This window comes from Xyrauchen texanus, chromosome 22, assembly GCF_025860055.1.
Source record: "Xyrauchen texanus isolate HMW12.3.18 chromosome 22, RBS_HiC_50CHRs, whole genome shotgun sequence".
Taxonomy (NCBI): domain Eukaryota; kingdom Metazoa; phylum Chordata; class Actinopteri; order Cypriniformes; family Catostomidae; genus Xyrauchen; species Xyrauchen texanus.
The window spans coordinates 7,914,612-7,940,331 of record NC_068297.1 but is presented as its reverse complement, the minus strand read 5'-3'; the positions used below and the strand labels follow the sequence as shown (position 1 = coordinate 7,940,331).

At 36.0% G+C, this 25,720-nt stretch overlaps 1 protein-coding gene across 3 annotated transcripts in view; it reads left to right on the top strand.

Moving 5' to 3' along the window:
- Positions 1-3,206: 3,206 nt before the first annotated feature.
- Positions 3,207-25,720, top strand: part of LOC127662561 (zinc finger MYM-type protein 4-like) — a 46,542-nt gene continuing 24,028 nt past the window's right edge. Inside the window, exons 1-11 of one of the 3 annotated variants that reach the window (XR_007972901.1) lie at positions 3,207-3,339; positions 14,197-14,245; positions 15,128-15,364; positions 15,989-16,090; positions 16,471-16,526; positions 16,623-16,772; positions 16,881-16,956; positions 18,541-18,955; positions 22,266-22,428; positions 23,383-23,589; positions 24,547-24,694. Coding sequence is in view for 1 of the 3 variants with exons in the window: in XM_052153805.1 (XP_052009765.1) it covers positions 14,230-14,245; positions 15,128-15,364; positions 15,989-16,090; positions 16,471-16,526; positions 16,620-16,772; positions 16,881-16,956; positions 18,541-18,955; positions 22,266-22,428; positions 23,383-23,589; positions 24,547-24,694 (1,573 nt within the window). In the remaining 2 variants the exon portion in view is untranslated. Of the gene's footprint in view, positions 3,340-14,196; positions 14,246-15,127; positions 15,365-15,988; positions 16,091-16,470; positions 16,527-16,619; positions 16,773-16,880; positions 16,957-18,540; positions 18,956-22,265; positions 22,429-23,382; positions 23,590-24,546; positions 24,695-25,720 lie in introns of all 3 variants that reach the window. The other 2 variants (XM_052153805.1, XR_007972900.1) reach the window with 2 other exon arrangements.

Below are 25,720 nucleotides of genomic sequence, written 5' to 3'. Positions count from 1 at the left end.
GTATCATAGATAAGTGACGCATTTTAAAAGTTGGTAGTCACAAACACCTATAAAATACCTATATTTTTATTCTTTCTGGCAAACAGCCATGAAAGGGATTGTATATTACGGTATGTGTGCTACATTTTTATGTAATGTGGACTTTTGGTCACCATTCTAAAGAGTACTGTGGCAGCAGTGGAGTCATTCAGGTTCCTGGGATCTACCATCTCACAAAACCTGAATTGGGAGACCCACATTGACTCCATTGTGAAAAAGGCCCAGCAGAGGTTGTACTTCCTTCACCAGCTGAGGAAGTTCAACCGGCCACAGGCGCTGCTGATACAGTTCTACTCAGCATTCATTGAGTCTGTCTTCTGCCCTTCGAAAACTGTCTGGTTTGGTTCAGCTACAAAATCAGACATCAGAAGACTACAAAGGACAGTTCGGTCTGCTGAAAGGATTATTGGTTGCCCATTATACTATACACTTCCAGAGTGAGGAAAAAGCACTCTGGTTCCCACTCACCCAGCCCAATACCTTTTTGAACTGTTGCCTTCTGGCTGACGTTTCAGAGCTCTGAGCACCAGAAGAGTCAGGCACAAGAACAGTTTTTTTCCCTCAGGCAATCCATCTCATGAACAGTTAAAACTGCCCCATTGAGCAATAATTATGTGCAATACACAGTTTAGTCTATTTTATATTTATCCAACACATCTACCTCTTCTGCCATTTCATTCCTCTGAAAAAAAAAGAAAATTTGCACTCTACATAACAGATTTGTGTTTTGCACTCTACATAACAGATAACAGATTTTATTAGAACTGCACTATGTATGTGTATGTGTGTTTCTATGTATGTGTGTGTCTATGTGTGTATGTACATATGTGTGTAATAATTTTTTATTATTATCTATGTCTTGCTGCTGTTTTCGTATTGTTTTTTGTATTGTTGTGCACTAGTATCTTCTGTCACCGAGACAAATTCCTTGTATGTGTAAGCATGCTTGGCAATTAAACTGATTCTGATTCTTTACAGTCAAAACCTGCAGGGTTGCCAGAACGCTGCAGATGTAAAAAAAAAAAAAAAACAACAACAAAAAAAACCTATAGGGTTGTTATATTCTAAAGCTGTAAGCTTTTTGTGGAACATCCTTTTTTCAGCTAAACTACTGAAATATATTTAAACAAATAACAGAAGAGATCTATGTTTTTGCTTGAAAAGCCACATCCTGCTGCTGCAGGAGTGGCATAACAAGAAACCCTTCTCTCAAAACAAAAGACAAGGATTGATTTAATAATTAGATAATATTTACTGTTCTTTCTTTCTTTATTTAAAAATCTCAAGAGTGGAACAAATGTGTTTTTAAAGTTTTTTTTATTTAAATAAAATATTTAAATATTGGTAATTTTACAAATGGTATTTTTTTTATTATAGCACTTTCGTTGCTACATTTATTTAATGATAATAATAATGAAATACAATTTATATTTTATTAATAAAAGATATTTATATTTTTTACAATATAATTTTTTATGATATATTATTATTCATTATAATCCATTTCTTTATTCTTTAAAGGCTTTATTATCACTGAATAACCCATACTGTATCACGAATAATACATTTGATTACACATAGCAACAGGAAGAAGACATCATGATGTCTAGCAGGGTTTTTATAGTTTGGTGTTTTAATTGAATTTTATTTCTGTTTTATATTCAATTTGTCATTTCAATTTACTTTAGATTTCGTTAGTTTTCACACTTTGTCAGTTAGTTTTAGTTTCATTTTCACTAATGTTTTGTTGTCTCAGTTTATTACATTTTTAAATAGTAGTATTTTATGGCTGCCAAATCTAAAGCATTTACTGGTCTCATTTAAAATGTCTCACATTATTACATTTCTCAGGGCAGTGTTATAATTGCTCTATCTAGTGGCATTGTCTTGTTTAATTAAGGTAGATAGAAGATGCTCCAAATTTTATGATATATGGTGAAGATGGGTAAATTGGGACAGTTAAGCTTGATTCCGTTGTATTAATTTGTATCTCATTAATTAATTAATCTTTGGGACTAAACAATAAACTTAATGAGGTTTAAAATTGACGATTTTACATAATGATGTGTGGCAGTGCTCATTTCATGACCACCGGTGGGAAAAGCAATGGTAAAGAAAATAATAGGCATCTGAGGCAAATCATGTTAAGGTCCAGCCAACCAGCTGGTTTTAGCTGGTCTTTTCAGCAGAGATGTACAGCAGGTGTCTGCAACATTTTTTACATGAAGTGACATTTTTAAATTTCCCTGCGCCAAAAACAAAGAAAAGGACAGACAGACAGAAAAACCCTGTCCTTACAAATGCCACCAATGGTGGATCAAACACTAATTTGTGGACACCCTGCAGTACCACCGCAACCCACTGTTGAAGACCCTTGGTGTAGACTATTGAGCAATTCTATATTACATTTACATTTATGCATTTAGCAGACGCTTTTATCCAAAGCAACTTACAGAGCCCTTATTACAGGGACAATCCCCCTGGAGCAACCTGGAGTTAAGTGCCTTACTCAAGGACACAATGGTGGTGGCTGTGGGGCTTGAACCAGCAACCTTCTGATTACCAGATTACCAGTTATGTGCTTAGACCACTACACCACCACCACTCCAGGTGCAGTTCTATATAAAACAATAGTGAATTTAAAATGTAACATCTAATGTTAAAATGTATGTTTTATAATGCAAATTGAAAATGCAGCCCCCTTAACTTATTTGGCCAGTTCAGGAATAATTTATTTGATTTTATATTATTTATTTGAAAGAATTAAAAGAATGTCTATCCTCGTATTTTTCATCTGGTCGAGGTTGATAAGGGTTTTAGAAAGTAATTAGTAATAAGTAATGCAATTACTTTTCATAAAGAGTAATTAGTACAGTAATCTAATTACACAGTAGTGTAATTACATGTTACTATTAGTTCGTAATTAATTACTTTTTAAGAGTAAATTACCCAACACTGTTAAAAAGTATTTTAGTTTATTTTCCATTTTTATCTCAGTTAACGGTTTTTGCTAACGATAATAACAGTAGCTGTATATAGGGGAACCGTTCTGGTTACTTTTCAGTTTCAGATTTCGACGTCCTATCTATGCAACTTTTTCTGGCGCTGCAATTTTCCTCCTAGACACCGGGATGCAGCATAGCCTACTGAGCTTATTCCGAAAACCGTGGGAGTTAGATTCGCGTTGTTCCTTTAGTGAAAGGCTTTGTACGTTCAACACAACAGTGAAGATTGTAAGACATAAAAAATATCGAGGGAACGTATGCAGGCCCCCGTTTGAACGCTCATCTTCATCTCTACGTAAGTGTATCTTTAAACACACTGCTATATTTCCATTTAGAATAGCATTTCTCTGCCTCCTCTCAAATCTAGCCTGCTAGCACGCTTGTGAACGCACAATGCAGATATATGAGTACGATGCTGAAGATCAATAATTGTATGGCCAGAATTGATAATAAAAGCAATAGTAAGCGCGTGTACCGACGTGGCGCGCATGATCAAGATTGTTCTACCTAATAAAAGATATTCGATCACATTTTTAACATGGCGGAATCCAGCAGTGCATGCAGGGAGTCTGCAGGAGGTTTCTCTCATTGCTGATACATCTATTCTCTCTTTGACTTTCTCTTTTTGATGGATACTAAAATAACAACGTGAACATGTGATGATCGAAGTCTGTGATCACGCTAAATAATAATAATAATAATAATAATAGTGAAATATGTGCAAATATACCCCGAGGAGATTAATGTTATACTTTATTATTAGATATGTAAATGGTTTGTCAGCAGACTTGCACTCTCAGGCGAGGAACCGGAAACACGTAAATGGGTTGCATTATTTCTGTCTCAGAACGATTTTATTATTTATTTTTTGTGAATAGCCGACGTTTGTATGATTTTTAAGCGCCATTCTATTGCTAAACTGTTTATAATTCAGTCTGAGACTGACAAGGACAGATATTAAGTAAATACGTTTGGTTATAGCGTTTTTGGTCGAGATTAGACCATATAAAATGTCCTTAGTTCCTGGCAGAGATGTCACTGAAACGGTTCTCTTGAGATCAAAATATTTTTCTGTTACAGCCCTTTGAAAAATAAAACAAAAGACCCGTTAGGGGAGCGGCCCGCCAATTTCAGCCAATCAGAAACGCTCTGTGACTGTCAATCATTCTGCAATTTCGGTGTTTGTTGACATTCTGTTTGCCCTCATGTTTTTGAGGGCGTTTTTTTTTTTTCAAAGAGGGCGTGCCGTTGAAGGGATGGGGAAACTGACGAATTGCTGACAGCACCTTCAATCATTAATATCAATTAAAACACATAATGCTATTGCAAAAATGATATACTCATTAGTTTAGGCTGTGGTGTATTTTTACCTAGAGGCTTCAGTGCAAAACATGCTTCAAATTATACCACTTTTCTCTTAAATCCTAAAATCAAACCAACTCCCATGTCAGGAATTAAGTATCATTTTGATATCCATTTAAACATGCAATTGTTTTCAAAGGTTGGATTAAAATCCACTGGAATGTGTAGCTGAGTTGCCTCTTGTGAAAAGTTCTACAATCACGTATATACACAGGGAGATGTATAAAAACAGAGATTATTTAGCAGACATGGGCCACTTCTATTTAAATTAATGGGAGAAATTGGAATGCCCAATCAAGAAGCTCTGAGCACACAATGGTCAACGGATGTAGAAAAGAAGTCCAGCCTTACTGGTAAACGAGCCAATTTCCTTTTAGGCACAGACATTGCCTGTCAATCAACTTGCTAACGCACATGGGCATTAGCTATACAAGCCTGGAAAGTTGCGTGTTTTAGCATAATGAGGTAAAGAAGCTAAATGTATAATTCCAATATTATCACATTTTATTGCTGATTTAAAAAAATGTTCTTTGATCATACGACCAACCGTTTTTGATATTTTGGTTTTTCCCCCATTCAAGTAGATAGGAGCTGCACTTTCATGACTGGAAATAGCCTCCCGAGAGCATTCCAAAGATGGCCGACAGTGGGCTGACTTGCTAAAAAGACTTTGGTAAAAACTAAATGGCTTGAGTGATGAGATATTTAAAGTCAACATGAAAGCTCAAAATTGAATGGTTATTTTATTCACTTGCTGAATATTTTTTCACGTCTCTTTACGAAAGTGAAATTGTTTGTGAAGGCCTTTTCATGTTGGCTTTAAACTCTTGTCAACAACTGCTTTTTTGTATAAAAAAAATTTTCATTGTTCTTCCCATTTCACATGCCAAGTTTCTATTATTTGCAGATAAACGATTATGTCGGTGTTATTTACCATGCAGAAATTGTTCACATTACCATTGTCCTAAATGGAATAAAATGGTATTCAGAAGAAATATAATGGAAGCTCATCTGCAATTGTACAAAGCATCAAACGAACCCTCACAACCCCCTTTATCTGGACTAGTAAAATAATAATTTTTTTGTTTATTGTTTCATTCTTGCCTTTTGCTAACTACTTTTCTATGCAAAATTATTGAACTGTTTTAGCCTACATGAATGCTCATTTATTGTAATTCTACGTCAAACACCACTAACATTAGGTCTACCGCACTATTCGTTTTTGTAAAGTTCATTATTAGCTACTAGCAGCAACATTAAATGGTGTATTTTTGTTTTCTTAACAGTGAGCGCATACAAAGTCACTGACAGCTGAGAGTGCCGGTTTGCAGGCTCATTTGGATCTCTCTGTTTTAGTGCATGGACATTAATCAAAATAATCAACTGTTAGCCTAAACATAAAGCTGCAGATGAATAGGGCTTGATCATTATATGGAAAGTTTTGTGTAGTGTCAGAGAAATGGCTTGGTGGGTAGTTCAAGTGCTGCAACACGTTATGCATTGGCATTTATGTGTCCAGCTCCATTTAATTCTCCTTATTTTTGATAACATTCTTCAAGACTTTGAGGTCTTATTCTGAATACTTGGGCAGTTAACATAACATTTACATGTTATGTTTGTAAAAATTACTATTATTATTATCAGTTTATTCTATCAATGATTTCTTGGCCATTGTGGAACTTGTTCTTTGGTTTGACCAGCAATGGCCACATCAGAAGGAATATTATCATTTTATAAACTGTTATTGAAGACAGATATTACGTAATGTAGAAAAGCCTACAGAATATTGTAAATATGTAATATGTCAATTAATATGTTATCCTGCGGAGTGACACAAAATACATTTTTAAACTGGCAATTTCTTGGGCATCCTTGAAGATTGTTAATCACGATTGTAGACCCACTAGGAAGAGAAGTGTACAACACGCAAGACTTATAAACAGGGTTTTAAACCCCATTAAATTATTTTTGTTTGTTTAATAATTTCCATGTACAGTGTGTTTGACAGCTCTTCAGGAATAATCGTAAAGTAGGTTAAAGGTGAAGTCTCCTTTCCCAGCTAAATATGCTCAGTCAACAATAAGTTAGCTATTCATAAGCTGATTTCCCAATAGAGCGTAAGGAAACCTGGTTGAAAACAATAATTATGTTTGCTATTCCAGTTGATGATGTTAGTGGCACAGAAATAGCTTAAAGGTGAATTGTGTAATTTTTTTTCCCGTATACAAATGTAATGGTCTTTTTTACTTAAACATGGCTGACATGTTAACTGCTGGTTTAACCTTGTGGCATTTTGTGTCTGGCTTCTTGACATTGGGTTTTGGAAAGAGGGTTGTTGAAGGGATGAGGGTGGTGACAGATTGCATATAGCACCTTCAAAGCTTGATATCAAATAAAACTTAATATCATTGTTTCAATATCATAAGTTTAGGCTGTGGTGAAGTATAGACCTTATTCACAGTAGTGCCATCTTTGATTGTTAACTGGAATAAAAACGAGGCTGTGAGGGATAGACTTGCTCTTCAATGGTACGCACGGTATAAAGCTATATTAAGCTTCTAGATCCCAACTGATTTTCCACAACTTATGTTGTCGGGAGTTTTTGTCTACTATACGTCCTTGGAAAGATATTTCTTCCATGTTTTGACCACAGAATGACATAAAAACACTTTAAATTGCAGAGAAGCCCATTGAAGAGACTTTACATCCATCCCTCGAAGCCTCATTATCATTCCTGTCAAAATTCAAAGATGACGCTGTGCTGAATAAGCTCTATTGTGTGGAGTTTAGTTGTTTCTCATTTCTGGAGGTCTTTTTCTATCCATTTTTTGCAGATGCACCAATCAATATTCCCTGCAGGCTGTAAACCTGCAATATCACTGTACACAAAATGCTGCTACTTATACCACTGTCCTCTGTGCCTCAATATGAAACCAACTGAGATCTTAAAAATTAGGGAACATTTTACATTTAAGTCCATTTAAAAAACGCAATTGTTTGTAAAGGTAGTATGATTACACACTGGAATTGATTTTTAGATTTTGTCCTAAAGAACAGGAATGGGTTGTAAAAAAAACTACATTTCTTAAGAATTGGGCTTTTTGAATTGAACATGAAATCTTAATGGTCCTAATACACATTGCTTGTTTTATTGTCCATAATCCATTAGTGCACGTTATTGCAAAGGAAATAAAAACCCTTTGTAATCTTTCATCAAAATGGAATAATTTGCTCCGCCTTGAACCGCTTTTCTTTTAGGCTGACGTTATCTAAGCCATGTCGGTGAGGAAAATCATGTTATTAGCCTAAAAATTATTTAGGCATTGTGTTGTAGGTCAAACACCATGTTGGCTTCCAGCAGATAGAGGCTGAAATAAATTTGGTCTGATTCCTGGAACAATTTTTTATTCTCTCTATAATCGACTGCAGATTCGGTTTGCTGAATATTCCGTTTCACTCAGACGTACAGTATGTCACATTACAATAAAATGGTCTCAAATTCATTTTGACTTTAAATTGCCAGCAACTTCTTTTTTTAAATTACAGATTGGCATTGTTTTCCTGTTTTTTACGCTGCGTTTTTTTCTAATTATTATTATTATTATTTACAGATAAAGATTTTGTCGGTGTCATTTACATGCAGAAATTGTCCCCATTACCATTGTCCTAATTGTAATGCAACTGTTCTAAGAAAAAATAAAATGGAAGCTCATCTGAAGTTGTTTAGATAGTTTTCACTAGTGTTATTTTGCTAAAAAAAACAAATTATACTTGCCTGAATAAATGCTGAAGTATTACATTTATTGTAATCGTATGTTGTGATTGACAGATATGGGGTTTTTAATGGCCGATGCCGATATCCAGAAAGCAGGGTGGCCGATAGGCCAATACAATGCAGATACACTCACCTAAAGGATTATTAGGTGAAATTGAACACCTGTTCAATTTCTCATTAATGCAATTTTCTAATCAACCAATCACATGGCAGTTGCTTCAGTGCATTTAGGGGTGTGGTCCTGGTCAAGACAATCTCCTGAACTCCAAACTGAATGTCAGAATGGGAAAGAAAGGTGATTTAAGCAATTTTGAGCGTGGCATGGTTGTTGGTGCCAGACGGGCCGGTCTGAGTATTTCACAATCTGCTCAGTTACTGGGATTTTCACGCACAACCATTTCTAGGGTTTACAAAGAATGGTGTGAAAATGGAAAAACATCCAGTATGCGGCAGTCCTGTGGCCGAAAATGCCTTGTTGATGCTAGAGGTCAGAGGAGAATGGGCCGACTGATTCAAGCTGATAGAAGAGTAACTTTGACTGAAATAACCACTCGTTACAACCGAGGTATGCAGCAAAGCATTTGTGAAGCCACAACACGCACAACCTTGAGGCGGATGGGCTACAACAGCAGAAGACCCCACCGGGTACCACTCATCTCCACTACAAATAGGAAAAAGAGGCTACAATTTGCAAGAGCTCACCAAAATTGGACAGTTGAAGACTGGAAAAATGTTGCCTGGTCTGATGAGTCTCGATTTCTGTTGAGACTCGATTTCTGTTGAGACATTCAGATGGTAGAGTCAGAATTTGGCATAAACAGAATGAGAACATGGATCCATCATGCCTTGTTACCACTGTGCAGGCTGCTGCTGGTGGTGGTGTAATGGTGTGGGGGATGTTTTCTTGGCACACTTTAGGCCCCTTAGTGCCAATTGGGCATTGTTTAAATGCCACGGCCTACCTGAGCATTGTTTCTGACCATGTCCATCCCTTTATGGCCACCATGTACCCATCCTCTGATGGCTACTTCCAGCAGGATAATGCACCATGTCACAAAGCTCGAATCATTTTAAATTGGTTTCTTGAACATGACAATGAGTTCACTGTATTAAAATGGCCCCCACAGTCACCAGATCTCAACCCAATAGAGCATCTTTGGGATGTGGTGGAACGGAGCTGCGTGCCCTGGATGTGCATCCCACAAATCTCCATCAACTGCAAGATGCTATCCTATCAATATGGGCCAACATTTCTAAAGAATGCTTTCAGCACCTTGTTGAATCAATGCCACGTAGAATTAAGGCAGTTCTGAAGGCGAAAGGGGGTCAAACACAGTATTAGTATGGTGTTCCTAATAATCCTTTAGGTGAGTGTATATTACACAATTTAATAAACTAAATAACATAAACATAACATTTCTAAAACATTTATAAACACTTATTTACATTTATTCATTTGGCAGATGCTTTTATCCAAAGTGACTTTCAAAAGAGGAAAACATAAGGGAATCATCTTAAGGAGACAGTGGTACAAAAGTGCCATATTACAAAGTTTCACTAGCATCAGAATAGAATTCAAAACATATACAAGTGCAAATATTTTGCTAGTTTAGACTAGTTAAGTGCTCTTGGAAAATATTTGTTTTAAGTAGTTTTTTGAAGACAGAGAGTGAGCCTGGGAAGGTCATTCTACCAATGAGGTATGATGAAGCTGAAAGTCAGAGAAAGTGTTTTGTTGCCTCTTTGTGTTTGTACAACAAGGCGACGTTCCTTAGCCGAACACAGGCATCTAGTGGGCGTGTAGCTCTGCAGAAATAATTTTAGGTATGTTGGAGCAGACCCAGTGACTGTTCTGTATGCCAGCATCAGAGCCTTGAATTTGATACGTGCATCAACCGGTAGCCAGTGGAGAGAGACATGGAGTGGTGTAACATGTGCTCTATTATTGTAGTAACCCAATGCACGTAACAACAAAACAAACCATGACTGGTTGTTTACATGTCTTAGTAGCTTCATATGCAAGCAGGCGATTCTCAGCGCACTCAAGAAACAAATCAGCCAAACAGGAAAATGTATCTGTTGATGCGATAATAAAAAATTCCTAATATCGGCCGATTTATCGGCCACTGCGATATATTGGTCGACCACTAATCATATGTTAAACACAACAAATAGTAGGCCTTTCTAATATGATCACATGGGAAATTGGCATGTTACTGTTATTCGGAATTGTTTTCCATGTAAAGTCACTCAGTGGGCTGAATTCGGGACAATTGACATTCTGTAAATATTCATGCCTGTAAATCACTGGTGCTGTGCTTTTGACATCATGTTTAAGCATGTTTTCAGATCTATGTGTCCAGTCTACAACTTAAGCAGTGATCTTATAAAGGGTAATAATTTGCAGGTCTAGTGGCTTCAGTTTCTTTGAATTATATACAATAAAATACTTGGTATGGCATACTTGGCAATAATTTGGAGGGGAATTATTTTTTTTAGAAAGGTGTGATTCCATTCCTTCACACATCCTTATTTCTGAGCTCTTGAGAAGTGCTGTTTTGATGACATATTAATTCAACCGAGTAAACTCAACCGAAGGAGTGGGACTATCTTTTGTCTGATCAATAGAAAAGTTGGGGAGTGTTTTGGGAAACCTGTTTAAAATCAGTCAGTATTTTATGCAATTCCAGGCATGGTACAGAAATGACATGCTTCACCTATAACATTTTAATATGTGTGAATGCTATTACAGTCACATAATATCTATACGCATCAATGACTCAAAAGTAAAAAGCCAAGATTAATATCACTGAAGTCCTTTTATTTTGACATTTTCTTGTTTAGTTTTCATCAGTTGAAACCACAGAAACATGTGCAGTTAAGACAGGGGAAGAGATACAGGGAGATAATTAATGCAGATACAATCTGGAGGGAGGAAACTCTGAAATATGTGTATAAGTTGATAATGACACCCACAGAGCCATTTCCACCTCTCAATGCAGCATTTTAATTAAAAATTTATGTTTGAAAAAATAAAAGGATACAATCTTCTATACAAGGATTTTTAGTTTTTTAAAGATATCATAAAAAGAAATCAAAGGTTGAACCTCTCCATCACTGTATCAATTAACTTAATATTCATAAAAGCTGACAGCTTCAGGCTCAATTGAGGGCATCCAAGACAAGATACCACAAAAGGGTGATTGATGAAAGGTTGATTTATATTTTTCAGCAGTACCGCATTTGTTTAGGGCAAAGGTTCTCAAGCTTTGGGTCACCAGAGATGCAAAACATATGTGAGAATGTTTTATGCACTTTATCTTATTTATGGTGTACAGTGCACTGTAAAAAATATCTATACTTTTAACGGTAAAAGACTGTAAAAATGCTACAGTAAAAAAAAAAAAAAAAGTGAATTGGTTAACTACACTAAAATATATGGTAAAATATTATAATATATTTAAAAAGACAATACAAATGTTTTAAAAATATTTTGATGTAAAAAGTATGATTTGCACGTATTATTATGTACTTTTCAACGGTAAATTATTGTTAAAATTACGGTAAAAATCAATAATCGGGCATTCCCAGAATTCCCTGTGTGACCTATTATCTTTTATGGTAATAGTTATAATAATAGTTTCTTCTTATTTTTAATATCAAATATGTACATTGGGATGTTCTGTGTTATATTTGATGTAGTTTAGTTAATGTTTATTGCATTATTTTAATTTCACATGTGTTACCCTGATGGAGTTTAGTGTTTGTGTGAGTGACACTGAGCACTGTTTCTACATGTTTATTGGTCATTGCTACTGGAAGGGCCACTATTGATGAACTTCGTGCCATCATGTGCCCTTCTGTAATTAATATAGTGATTAACAATCAGTTATAAAGTGAAAACCAGATGTATACAGTTTCAGAAGGTTAATATTAGTGCTGTCGATTTAATGCGGTAATTCAGTGCGATTTAATTTTATTAAAAACACGTTAAAAAATTTACACAATTAATCGCAATGCCACCAGAACGTAATAAGGAAGATTCCTGAGAAATGCAAGCTTGTATTACCACCTGTTTACTCCAGAGGGCAGTAATTGAAATTTCAGCTGTATGAGCAACGTACAGTTTATACAGTGAAGAAAACAATCATCCAGCAGACAGCACGATACAAACATGCGTTACGTTCTTGCGTTCAAAACACTTGGAACGCAAATTCTAACTTTAAGGAATCTCAAGATGTGTTCTAAGTAGTAAACTATATTTAACTTGAGACGGTGACCTAAAAATGTTATGTTTATGACGCAACGCACCCGAGACGCTACACAAGCATGTCTGACGCAGGTGTAAATTGACGGGTCCTTAAACAAGCCCTCATAATAAATCTCAAACTGATTGACAAATTCACTTGTGAAATGGATTGCTGTTAACTGTGTGCCAATGATTGTCTTGTGTTCAATAATATGGTAGTATTAATATTGAATTATTGTTATATGAGGGGCTTTCTCAGCAAATATTTGTATATGTGATTAAATGCGAATAATCACGATTAATTAATCGGGACACCATGTAAATCATTCGATTACAAATTTTAATCGATTGACAGCTCTAGGTAATATATAAGGTTTATCATTTTATAATATAAAATGTAATGCACCATAAAATACACAGGCATCAAAATTACATCCTGTAAATCCTGAAACATGGTTACTGTATGTTTTACAATTTCTTTTTGCTTGACCAGAAAAGGTCAAGAAACCTTTTTTAGGGGTAAGCAAGTTACTTTTTTAGATCATAACACACACATTCAGTTCATCCCTCACATAGGTGGTCTCTGAGAGCTCTTCTCATGAGCATGGGAATTTTAAGACCTGGGTTGCTCAGCAAGTAAAGACGCTGACTACCACACCTGGAGTCACAAGTTCAAATCCAGGGTGTGCTGAGTAACTCCAGTCAGGCTTCCTAAGCAACCAATTGGCCCGGTTGCTAGGGTGGGTATAGTCACCTGGATTCACCCTGGATTCTGCCTTGTGGGTTCTATAGCGTAGGTTCTCGTCTCGGTGGAACTCGTGGTGAGTTGTGTGTGGATGCCGCGGATAATAGCATGAAGCCTCCACACGTGCTAGGTCTCTGCGGTGGAGGCATGTGATAAGATGCATGGATTGACTGTCTCAGAGGTGGAGGCAACTGAGATTTGTCCTCCGCCACAAAATTTAGGCGAGTCACTACGCCATCACAAGGACTTTTAGCACATTGGGAATTGGGCATTCCAAATTGGGGAGAAAATCTTTTCTAGGCCAGAATTACATCATCTAGCCATAACAAAGTGTAATTATGATTTCTTAACCAGAGCCCATTGCACAATGGTTATTTCAGTGACATAAGACTTTAATAAGTATGTATCAGATGTGGTTTCTTGCTGTTAAAAATTCCTATCACAGGACATTTAGGTGTATTTTTTAACAAAAAAGTACCATGATATTAATATCTTCAATTGTGGATGTAACATGGTAGTCATGGTATTCTTTAACTGGGAGTTTCACGTAAAGACCACGGCACGTGAATATTATTCAGTGCTGTAGTATTACCATCTGATACAGTCACTGTACCATGGCACAACCCCAGTACTTTTGTATTATTATTTTCAATATATATAATTTTACAATATTTTTCTACATTTTTATTCATTCTTTTAAGTCCATTTTATAGACTCAATTTATTTGAATTCTCACTTCAATGTCTGTTTTATTTATTATGCCAATGTATAGCACTAAATTACCATTGTGTTTGAAAAATATGCTAAATAAACTTGCCTTGTCTTATAAGGGAATTAAAATAATCCATTAAACGAAAAATTTCAATTCTGTGTTGCGGTCATAATGGAAGATGTTCATCATGTTGTGTCAACTGTCTTTTTAAATCATACAACTTTTTGCTTTATCTTGCTCCATAACGTTTGATACAAAATGTCTCCCCTCTAAGTTTTACTCTTTCTTTTCATGTTTTTCTAAATCCAGCAAGTCGGCACGCCACTAGGGGATTTGGGGCAGATGGACCAGTCATCAGGTACAAAAGAAAACACCTAAATTGCACTGCATTTCCCCCTATTTACCTCCATTTGTTTTTTGAATTTGTCTGCTAAAATGATGTGTGCAATTTATTCAATGTTAAAGGAATATTCCGGGTTCAATACAAGTTAAGCTGTATCGACAGCATTTGTGGCATAATGTTGATTACCACAAAATGTATTTTTGATTTGTCAATGGGGGCCAGTTTTGAACATTAAAATACTAACTTTTTTAAAAGTATAGCCACAAGACATGATCAATTTGCATGTAAACATAATTTTAGTGAGATAAAATCACTTTATTACCTTTTATGTGGAAGGTTATAGCAAATAATACATCAGTTTTAACAGAAGAATTCAGTGCCTCACTGTAACCTTGATTTATCTTTTTTTTTTTTTAAATGAGGGATGTCAAAATGATTTTTTGTGGTATTCAATATTATGTCACAAATGCTGTCAATTGATCTTAACTTGCATTGAACACAGAATATTCCCTTAAAATACTTTCTCTTTATCCCAACTAAATATGCAGATAAAACTAGAAATAAACCATTTGTTGGCTGATTCCCCCAAAAAGTTGAGACACTATGGCTTTGTGGTGCTATCAAAACATTGCTATTTTTGTTTGCGAATCCCGATCAGCCCAACATGGTATCATTGGCTCAACCAATTACATATACTTTGGGTGGGACTACCTGTTTGTCCAACCAGTGGAAGATGAGATTGTTTAGAAAACCTGTTTGTAAATATTAATTTTTTTACAATTTCATTTGGTGATGCTAGTGGCTCAGAAAATACATGACCTTTTAAGTTTTTATTACATTTGTTGTATCGTGCATGCTTTTATGTTTCATCTTATTATGTTTTTTTATCTCCTTTAGAAGGACTTGGAGTTGTCACATCCACTGATCAGGGTGAAGGCAGCAACGCTCAGCCTGAATGTTCTCAAATTACTTCAGTGGAAGATGAGCTTGATGGACTTCCTGTCTTTGGGGCAGATGAAGATGATTGGGATGTGGACTTTAGCTCCAATCACAAAGTTTACTCTCGGATAGGTAGGAACAATGACGATAAAAATGAAAGTCAAGATGGAGCATCGGCTAGAGGTGCAGATGCAGGCAAGTTTACATTTCCAGAATCATTTACTAAGCAAATTGTTTTGGCAGAATAAACATCACATTCAAGATCATTTTTGCAGTGATATTGTATTTAACTGTAACAGCCAAGTCATAATTTGATTTTAATGTGGGTTTATGGAATAACGTTAATGGAATAGTCTTCATTATTTATAATAGTCATTATTTAAGCATCCCCATGTCATTCCATGTTGTTTTGTATTTCTTTCATGGAGCACAAAAGGAGAAATACAGAAGAATTGCATTCTTGTCCGTACAGTTTAATTTAATGAAGATTAAGACTTCTAAACTTAATAAAAGGCCACAAAAGCTATTTGTTTTGCAACAAATTGTGCACTATATTCCACATCTTCAGAAGACATCTGATAACTCTGTGTGAGAAACATTATTCAATTAATCAATAAAACAAAGTCATTATTCAATAAAAAACATGTTCCTATTCATTGTAATTGCATGGGAAAGAGTGACCAGTACATCACACAGGTTTGGAATGACATGAGGGTGAATAAATGATCACAGGAGTTTCATTTTTGAGTGAGTTAATCTTTTAAACTCCTGACTTCGGTTTTGACATAATGCCTAAAAGGAGCTTCTCTCTGACTACAGAAGAGAATAGTACCTCTTTCAGTGGAGCCTCAGAAATGGATGTGGAGCCAGCAAAAGCTTCTGAGGACAACCCTGTCACCCCCTCATCAGACACTATAATAGGTAAAATTAAATAATAAATGGTAAATCTGCACTTATATAGCGCCTTTTTATCCTTGGCGGTATTCAAAGCTCTTTACACTGCATTTAATTCACACATTCACACACCAATGATGGCAGAGCTGACATACAAGGTGCTAGCCTGCCATTGGGAGCAACTTGGGCCTCAGTGTCTTGCCCATGGACACTTCGGCATGTGGAGTCGTGTGGGCCAGGAATCGAACCACCAACCCACAGTATATTTACAATGCACACATAGTCATACATCTTGACTAAGTTACTTTAGTGTAAATACTCTGATTTCACAATAAGCTGCATGCTTTGTTAAGCAATTTATTGAACTGCATGTATCTCAATGTATTTCACTTGTCCTTCTGTGTCAGATCTCCAGGACGTACAGTCTGAAATGAGGATTGAGGGATTACAAAGTGGTGCAAACGTAAGTTTGGTTAAAAAAGAAATAAATGATTTTCAAACTCTGATAATATTGTCAAACACAGAGTGTGTAAATGTCCGTTATTCACAATTACAGCAGAATCCTCCAGCGGAAAGCACGGATACAGAAATGCCTTGCTCACCAATACGAATTAAGGACGAGCCGATAGATGAAGACTATGATAAAGCTTTAATGCCCCAGTCTGACATCAGTCGTATAAAAGAGGAGCTGGACAATATTGACAATGAGGTAAGCTCTGGTCTACAGTAGTTCTGAGCAACAATGCAGTTCAATCTGACTTAAACAAATCTGTTTCCTTTGTATGTTGTGAAAAATTGTCTTACCGGCTTATTTCAGGCTTCTTCTCCATCAGATGAGCTGAGGATCAGCTCCGTTTTCTCTGTTAGAGGAAATAGCAGTGAGGCAGTTTCTGGTGAGAGCACACGATTCACTTTGTCTCTGCCAGACTTTACAGTGTCAGTAGATTTGCTGTTAATCCGTTTTACATTAGGGCTGGTGTTGGAACTTAAAGTCATATCTCATCTATATCTCTATTTTGCAGCCTTTTGACATTATTCAATATATATCTTGGGTTTTATGTATTTGCCTTGAAATGGCTTATAAGGCTGACTTTTATTTTTTCAATCAGAAGGACCATTGTTTCGACCAGCCATTGAAGCCAAATAGATTCAGAATGATTAATGAAAGAACAGAAATTCAGTAAAAACCAGGTTAAAAGTAATCAAGGCATTTTTGCACTGTGTTTGCATATTGACCTTCAAATATTTGTACCAAAAAAAATATTTTTTTGTGCTTGAATGATTTATTACATTGTCGAATGGTTACTTAAAATGGACCTTTTGAAATGATTCACAGAAATTAATAGCATTTTTTTTTTTTTTACTCTAAAGCAATTTTTGCTTCTAGTGTTTATTCAGAGACTCTTAATATAAATCACAAGATGAGGCAGGTTTGCAAATTTGGCCTAATGACACGGTCAAAATCAGTATCACAAATAGAGTGTGAATTATCTGTAATTTACTATAGGTTTCCATTCATTTAGATTATAAATTAATATACAGTAACCATAGAAACAGCAGTGTTTACATATGTTGTTTTTAAGTTCATATTTTGTGGTGCTTCTTAAATAATTGTTTTATTTTTGTCAGAATTTATTAGTATTATTGTTGTTTATTTTGTATTCATGTGTAATCACTGATTTGTGGATTTGTGTGTTGTATGTACGCAACTAGTTTTATGCCTGTTGGGAGAAGGGAAATTAAACAGCCTTGAGATAAAAAAATAAAGATAAAAATTTGTTTTAAAAAAAAAAAAGATTTGATCCGTTAACATTAGGTATCATAAAAAAAATATATATCTATTTTTAAAGCATGTATTAATCTTTGTTTAATAAATAAAAAAATCATTTTTATTTCTTGTTAGTTCACTGTGCATTAATGTTTAAAAATACATTTTGATTTTAAAAATGTATTTGCATATGTTAAAATTAGCATTAACCAAGATTAATAAATGCTTTAAAAGTGTTGTTCGTTGATGGTTCATGTTAACAAATGGAACCTTATTGTAAAGTGTTACTGATTTATCATTGATGTCACAAGCAGAGTAAATCAAATTCTCTCACTGAATTGAATATTAATAGTTTAATAGTGAATTTAAATAGTTTTAAATATAATCCTAATATTGGTTGAACTGTCATGTAAAACAGGAATTTCCTTGATGAAATCCTTAGCCAATCATAACATAGGTCTGATAAGGTTAGCCAATCATAACAGATTGAAAGAAATCTTGAAGGTGCAGATGCACAAACAGCCTATTTAATTCTATGGAACTAAATTAGTTGGTGCAAAAATCGTTGACTGACACAATAAGGTTACAACGGCGGGAAATGCTATACAACGGAGTGTAAAATGTAGCCCCTTTAAAATGTATTAGCAATAAGAGTGTTCATGTTTTTGCTCACGTCCAGTTCTTTCTAATGTGTTTGTTTTTTTTGCAGCTTCTGTGGGACCCTCCCATTCATCTTCATTCTCAGTTATGTCTACTGCTTCACTCAGAGGGACCACTATAGTTCTGCCAACCCAACCCCAACCCCAACCTCAGCTTCACCTGCGGGTGCATCCCAGGCCACAAATGGCTCACCAAATGCAGTCTCACCCCCGGATACCGATGCCAATGCTGTCCCAAGCTCACCTACAGCCGCCCCCCCAGCCTCAGTTCCATGCCCCTCCACCCACCGTGAGGATCTGCTGCTCAGGCTGCTCTAAAGTCTTGCAGAAGGGTCAAACTGCGTTCCAGCGAAAAGGCTCCAATCAGCTGTTTTGCTCCACTGTTTGTCTTACTAGTTTCAGTTTACCCTCGGTTCAGTTTACCCCTATTATCGCACCCAAGAAAACCTGCCACCTCTGCCTTAAGTAAGTTCTGATTCTTTTTTTACTTTAAATGATGGAATATTTAATTATTTGCCATTTTCTCATTTTTTGTGTGAACTATTTGCCTAGAATTCTGTCTTGCCATGTCATTCCACACTCCGATTACTTTTCTTTCTTCCTATAGAACACAAAAGGATATGTTTAGCAGAATTTCTGAGCTGCTTTTTAACGTACAACCTTAACATATGGTGACCATGTGCCATAAAGCTCCAATAAGGATAAAAGTACCATAAAAGTTCATACAAACTATATTGCATGTCTTCTACAGCCATGCGATAGCATTGTAAGAGAACCTTTTTAAAATGTAGGTTGTTAATTACTGAAACTCTTGCCCTTGACCATAGCTCTCAAATCTCGTTTGCGTTTTTCTACAGACTACATTCATATATGACACATAGTTTGGTGTAAATTATTCCTAATTGGTTATTGCTAATTGGTTCGCCACCACAACGGAGTGGTGGTGGTGTCGGCGTAGTGGGCTAAAGCACATACCTGTTAATCAGAATGTCGCTGGTTCAATCCCCACAGCCACCACCATTGTGTCCTTGAGCAAGGCACTTAACTCCAGGTTGCTCCGGGGGGGATTGTCCCTGTAATAAGGGCTCTGTAAGTCGCTTTGGATAAAAGCGTCTGCTAAATGTAAATGTTTGTCCTTTTTAGAGCTTAACAGCCTCTGGTCAATATGTGCTTTTGTCATTTGGAAAAGAACACAGCTCAGGAATTCTGCAAAATAGCTCCTTTTGTCTTTCCACTATAGAAATAAAGGTATGAAATTGACATGATGGTGAGTAAATTATGTCTATTGTCATTGTTGTAAGTACAGATCGACCGATATTATTGTTTTTTCTATGGCTGATATGATACTGATTATTTTTGTGTTTAAGTGCCCAATAACCAATATGCATGATACATTTTTAATTCTTGTTTTATTTCTGCTTTTAGGCACATTAACAACTTAATCATTTAGCTTTAAGCTCTGGTGAACTGCTTTACAAAACTGATATTGTGCATAGTCTACAAATAATTCATTTGACTAGTTTTAAGCCAAGCAGGCACTACATGGCTTGCAGTTGGAGCCTGCGACTCACATTCTTGTTTTTTTGTCATGCTGGTGTGCACAATACAGAACTGTCATGTATCAACAACACAACTGTTTGTCCCCGACTGAGACCATGTCTACACCGGTATTACGATGCGTTTTGGGTGATCCAACAAATGTACAAGCGAGACACATCCCCCATCACACCTGGTCGTCACGTTTTGACCACTTGTGTTTGAATTTTGAGGAGAGAGTCATTAGGATATTTGGGCTGGGCGATAGGACGATGTTATCAGATATCGACGATGTCTTACAAAGATCCCGATGCGATTGCTACACTCAGCTGACAGACGATGATGGACAATATCGGGAAATGGCAAAACCATGGATCTGGGAAGTCACCAAATATGTTAACAGTGGCCAGGTTGTGTAACACGCACCCGCCAAATGCGGTTAGGCTGAATCCACTCCGCAAGCTCCTCATCTGAATGTAGGCCTATTCCATGCGCAAGTAATTTTGCTCATCTACCCGGAACAGGCGACCTGTAAGACATCTCAGAGTGACACATGACAAGGAATGCTGTTAGTCATAAAGACACTTTATGGATTTGGATTCGCTGTTTGTTCAGAGGCGTACAGCATGAGCCTGTCTCGTGGAACAAGTGCATGTAAAGAGTTTTCACTTTTTTTTTTTTTTCCTCTCTTTCGCTGTGAGTTTAGTTTACTTTATTTCCACACCAGTTCGCCAATTCTGCAGGTTCAGTAATGTATATCTTTTTATTAAAGAAACAAAGTCGAAAGTGATTAAATCATAAAATAATACAAGACACGTTCACCTTGAACCTAGAATTGAGTTCTGTTTTATTTTCTTTAGGCTACATGAACTGTATTACCAAAACGCTAAACCGAAACCAATTCGATAAGAACACAAATTTGGCAGTATTATTTTGGGAACACAAGGGGAATTATTATGATTATTATCTTTAAATGTATAACTGTCTTTAGTTCTTAATCTCTATGCTATTAGTAATTTTCCACCTGTTGTCATTTATTGATACTTTCTTAATGGCAAATAAGGCCGTTGGTGACTAAATTTTAATTGCTTTATTCGTTTAGTTTAAAGTGCAATTTGAATTTAGAAATGTATTTTATGTTTTTGTGTTTCAATAAATTAATACATTTAAGCAAAAATATTCACGATATAATTGTATATCGCTGTATTTTTAAGGCGATTATCAGTCAAATAATTTGGACATATTGCCCAGCCCTAGATGACATGCACCAGTCATTAAATCTGTGTTTTACTGAATTATAATAAAGCGCAAAAACGTAAAAGATGAGAAAGAAATAGCTGAAAACTGTTGCACAGTTTCTCTTAATTATTCACAAACATGTCGTTTAGAGCAGAATTATATTATACTATAGAGCTATTTTAGTGAAGTTCCTGTAACTGAGTTTAACTGCTTTAATGTCGTCCCCTTTCAAACGGATCACCCAAAATGCATCTTGTAAACTCGTGCAGTTTATTCTTGATAATATTTCAACAAAGATAAAAGAACGTCTGTTGCCTGTTTTTGCACTTATTAGCACCATTTGAAAAGGAAACAAATCATAAAGTCTGCTGAAAATAATAAAGCTAGCAGGTGGGGAGGTGTGGGTGAAATTTTATTTTATTTGCGCATAATTTTGTCTTCTGCTTCCTAATGCTTTGCCCTTCTCTTGCGATCTCTCTATATTTAATTTGCTGTTGTTCATTGTTGGTCTCTCACTCATCGGGACGGTGTGCACACCTGGCGATAAGAAGTCTAGATATCCAGCTGTTTTAAAAAATGTCATGGCGTCTGGGACTAGTCTCGGTATGTCGCCGGAGTGTACACTCAAGGCTGTTCGTCGTGCGATATAAGACTTCTCATCGCTGACTCAAAACATCAAAGGATGTCCTGTATTCTGCACTAGGCTTTAGTTGCAAATATACAAAATGTGTGTCCAACTTTATCGGGAAACTCAATATTATATGACCGATAACCGATTAAGTGGAATAACAATATCGGTTAAAAATCTGTCAAACCGATTATCGGTCTATCCCTTCTTGTGAGAGCTATACTTAGCTGTAAGACATAATGACGTTTTTCTCTAAATTAAAAATGCCAAAGTTATTTACATAGTTCAGGATGATTGATAAAAATGCTAATATTTGACATGATGCAAATTAGTATGTGGAGTTGATCTTTTTTCATCTTTATTGTCCAAAAGGGTCATTGTAAATCTAAAAGACTTGATAACCATCCCCGTGGGCTCAATGAACACACTTAAGGAATTCTGCAGCCCAGCCTGTCTAAATATTTATAAAAATCGATTTGAAGACGCTCCTCCGGACTTATTTACACAATGCAACGTGTGTAAGTTGGTCAAAGAGGTAAGGCATAGCTTAACGCATTCTCCATGCTCAAAATGTAAACCAACATAGCTTTGTTGTCATTTTGCCATATACTATTTTGGTACATACATATGGGCTGAAATGTATTTTGATTAATGTAAAACTTATTGTAAAGTAAATTATTTGTAAGTTAAGAATGAAAAAAAAAAAAAAAGAATCTAGAAGACTGAAATTTGGACCAAACACACAGGATGGCTAGATTGAGTGTAATGGCCAAGTATGTCTGTCTTGACGCATGTGTACACTACCAGTCAAAAGTTCAGGCACACCAACTCATTCTTTAATAATGCTATTGTGCACATTTTAGAATAATAATATAGTCAGCAAAAACATTAAATAACAAACAGAAATATGGGAATTATGTACAGTAGGTACCAAAAATTTGAAACAAATCAGAACTTTTTATATGGTTGTTTCTTCAAAGTAGCCACCCTTTGTCCATAGTATACCTCTGCACACTCTGGGCATTCTTTTAACTGTCTTTTAGGGGTATCCACCTGAGATGCTGTTTGAACAGTATTTTAGGAGTTCCCATGTGTGCTGGACATTTATTGGCATCTTACTCATCCATTTAATTGTTGTTGTTATTATTATTATTATTATTATTATTTGTGAATCAAAACTGTACTTGTGTAAAGAAATGTAAATATACTATAGGCACAATTTATATTAGTTTTCACAACTAATTTCAGACATTGAAGCATAAGCTTTACACCGAAATGGTTTTAAGATAATTCGAAAGTGTGTCCAAACTTTTGACTGCTTTTGTACATTGACCAACAATTGAAAATAGCACCAATCATAATAACACCCCCTTAGTCTTCTACAAAGTCATAGAATGGCTCTTCAACATGGAGACCATCCAATTAAATGCTGTTTTTGAGAGAATATTAAAGTTTAAGGCATGCACTGTTTGTCTTTTTAAATTTACAGATCCAGCATGAAGTGACTCATCTTGGTGTTGTTCACAAGCTGTGCAGCGATGAATGCTTTGCACGCTTTCGGTCCTCAAGAAACCTCTACATGAGCTACTGTGAGAACTGTGGCAACTGTACAGCCTCAGGAAATTATCACCTGGTTCAGATAGAGGATAGTATTAAAAAGTTCTGCTGCACTGAATGCATCAGCACTTACAAACAGGTACAAATTCAGCATTACTCAAATGTGTTCGCTTAAGGTGTGTCCGTCGTGCATGGCCTGTATTAATCTTAGACACCAGTCACCAGTCGTATCAGTAACCTTGAAAAAGATTTGCTATTCTATATGGAGTGGGTCCCCTCATGGGGGCGATCATGTTTGGATCACATGACCAGCCGAATACTACTTGCTTAATCTCAGTAACCACCCTGATATTGGACTCTTTCACTAATGGATCAAATTAATCATGACGGTCTGTAAATAGTGAATTTCTACAGTAGCATCTTTATCTGTTAGGTTATCAACTATTGCGTTTGAATGATGCTGCATCTACACAAATATGTGCCAGTGTAAGTCCATGACAACATGAACAAAAACTTACTGGGTCCACCTTTGAAAAGTCCCAAACTTTTGTGGCTTTTAGTCTGTTTTTAGCTTTGAAGCCATCTATATGCTAGTGTACTCCGTTGTTAAAATGTGCTTTAAGTTTTAAAATGGACTGGATCGTAACCCCAAAAATACACCTCATTTCCATCCAAGAACAGTTGGTCCTCATGAGGTTTTAGCTTGAACTTCTTTTTCACATCCTTCTTCTTCTTTGGAGATCCTGGACTGTCATCATTTTTGTCCTTCTTTGTGTCTGCTTCAGGTTCCTTCTTGTATGCATTTAAAATTTAGACTTTCTCTTTTATGGAAAATGGATAAAAAATAGTCATCGATGGAAAAATATCGCACCACTCAGACTTTAATCCAATCAAATGCTTTCTATAATGAGAATTTCAATCACCCAATACCACATGCAACTGACTAGAAAGTAACAAATCATGGTTCATTGATGTGTTGTGATGTAATCCAAAGCCTACTGGCTATTTCAATAGGAAAGACGTCAACTCGGGAGAGATAACTGCACTCTCCAAGCAATTTCATGGGGTCTTTAAACCTGTTCTCACTGTCTTGCAGAAGAGTGGCAAGAGGCTTATGTGTCCCAGTTGCAAAGAAATCAAAAATATGGATCAGATGGTGGACGGCACAAACATACAGGGTGTGACGGAATTCTTCTGCTCCCACAAATGCGTGTCCATGAGTCAAGCATCTCCCAGTCTGACCGGTAAATATTGCTGTCATAATTGATGACCATAAGAAATACCCAATTTTTAAATAATTATCCAATTATTTTTATTATTTCATTATTCTAATTCCAAAGGTGATTCTTATTACGGTTGCACTTTAATTTACAGTATGTGTACTTTCAGTATACTTGCAGTGTAATTACCCAAGAAACTATTTAGTAATATGATGTAACTAAATGTACTTAAATATGCGTTAAGTTTAGGGATGGGGTCATGTTTAGGGTTAGTACCTAGTAATTAATGTAGTAGTTGTTATTACAGTTGAATTCAGAAGTTTACATACACTTAGGTTGAGTCATTAAAACTCATTTTTCAACCACTCCACAGATTTCATATTAGCAAACTATAGTTTTGGCAAGTCGTTTAGGACATATACTTTGTGCATGACATGAGTAATTTTTCCAACAATTGTTTACAGAGAGATTGTTTCACTTTTAATTGACTATATCACAATTCTAGTGGGTAAGAACGTTTACATTTACACTTTACAATAGATAACTGTGCCTTTTAAGCAGCTTGGAAAATTCTAGAAAATGATGTCAAGCCTTTAGGCAATTAGCCCATTAGCTTCTGATAGGAGGTGTACTGAATTGGAGGTGTACCTGTTGATGTATTTTAAGGCCTACCTTCAAACTCAGAGCCTCTATGCTTGACATCAGGGGAAATCAAAAGAAATCAGCCAAAACTTCAAACAATTTGTGGACCTCCACAAGTGGATTATTGGGAACAATTTCCAAATGCCTGATGGTACCATGTTCATTTGTACGCAAGTATAAACACCATGGGACCACGCAGCCATCATAATGCTCAGGAAGGAGCCACTTTCTGTCTCCAAGAGATGAGCTTAGTTTGGTGTGAAAAGTGCAAATCAATCCCAGAACAACAGCAAAGGACCTTGTGAAGATGCTGGAGGAAACAGTTAGACAAGTATCTATATCCACAGTAAAACAAGCCCTATATTGACATAACCTGAAAGGCTGCTCAGCCAGGAAGAAGCCCTTGCT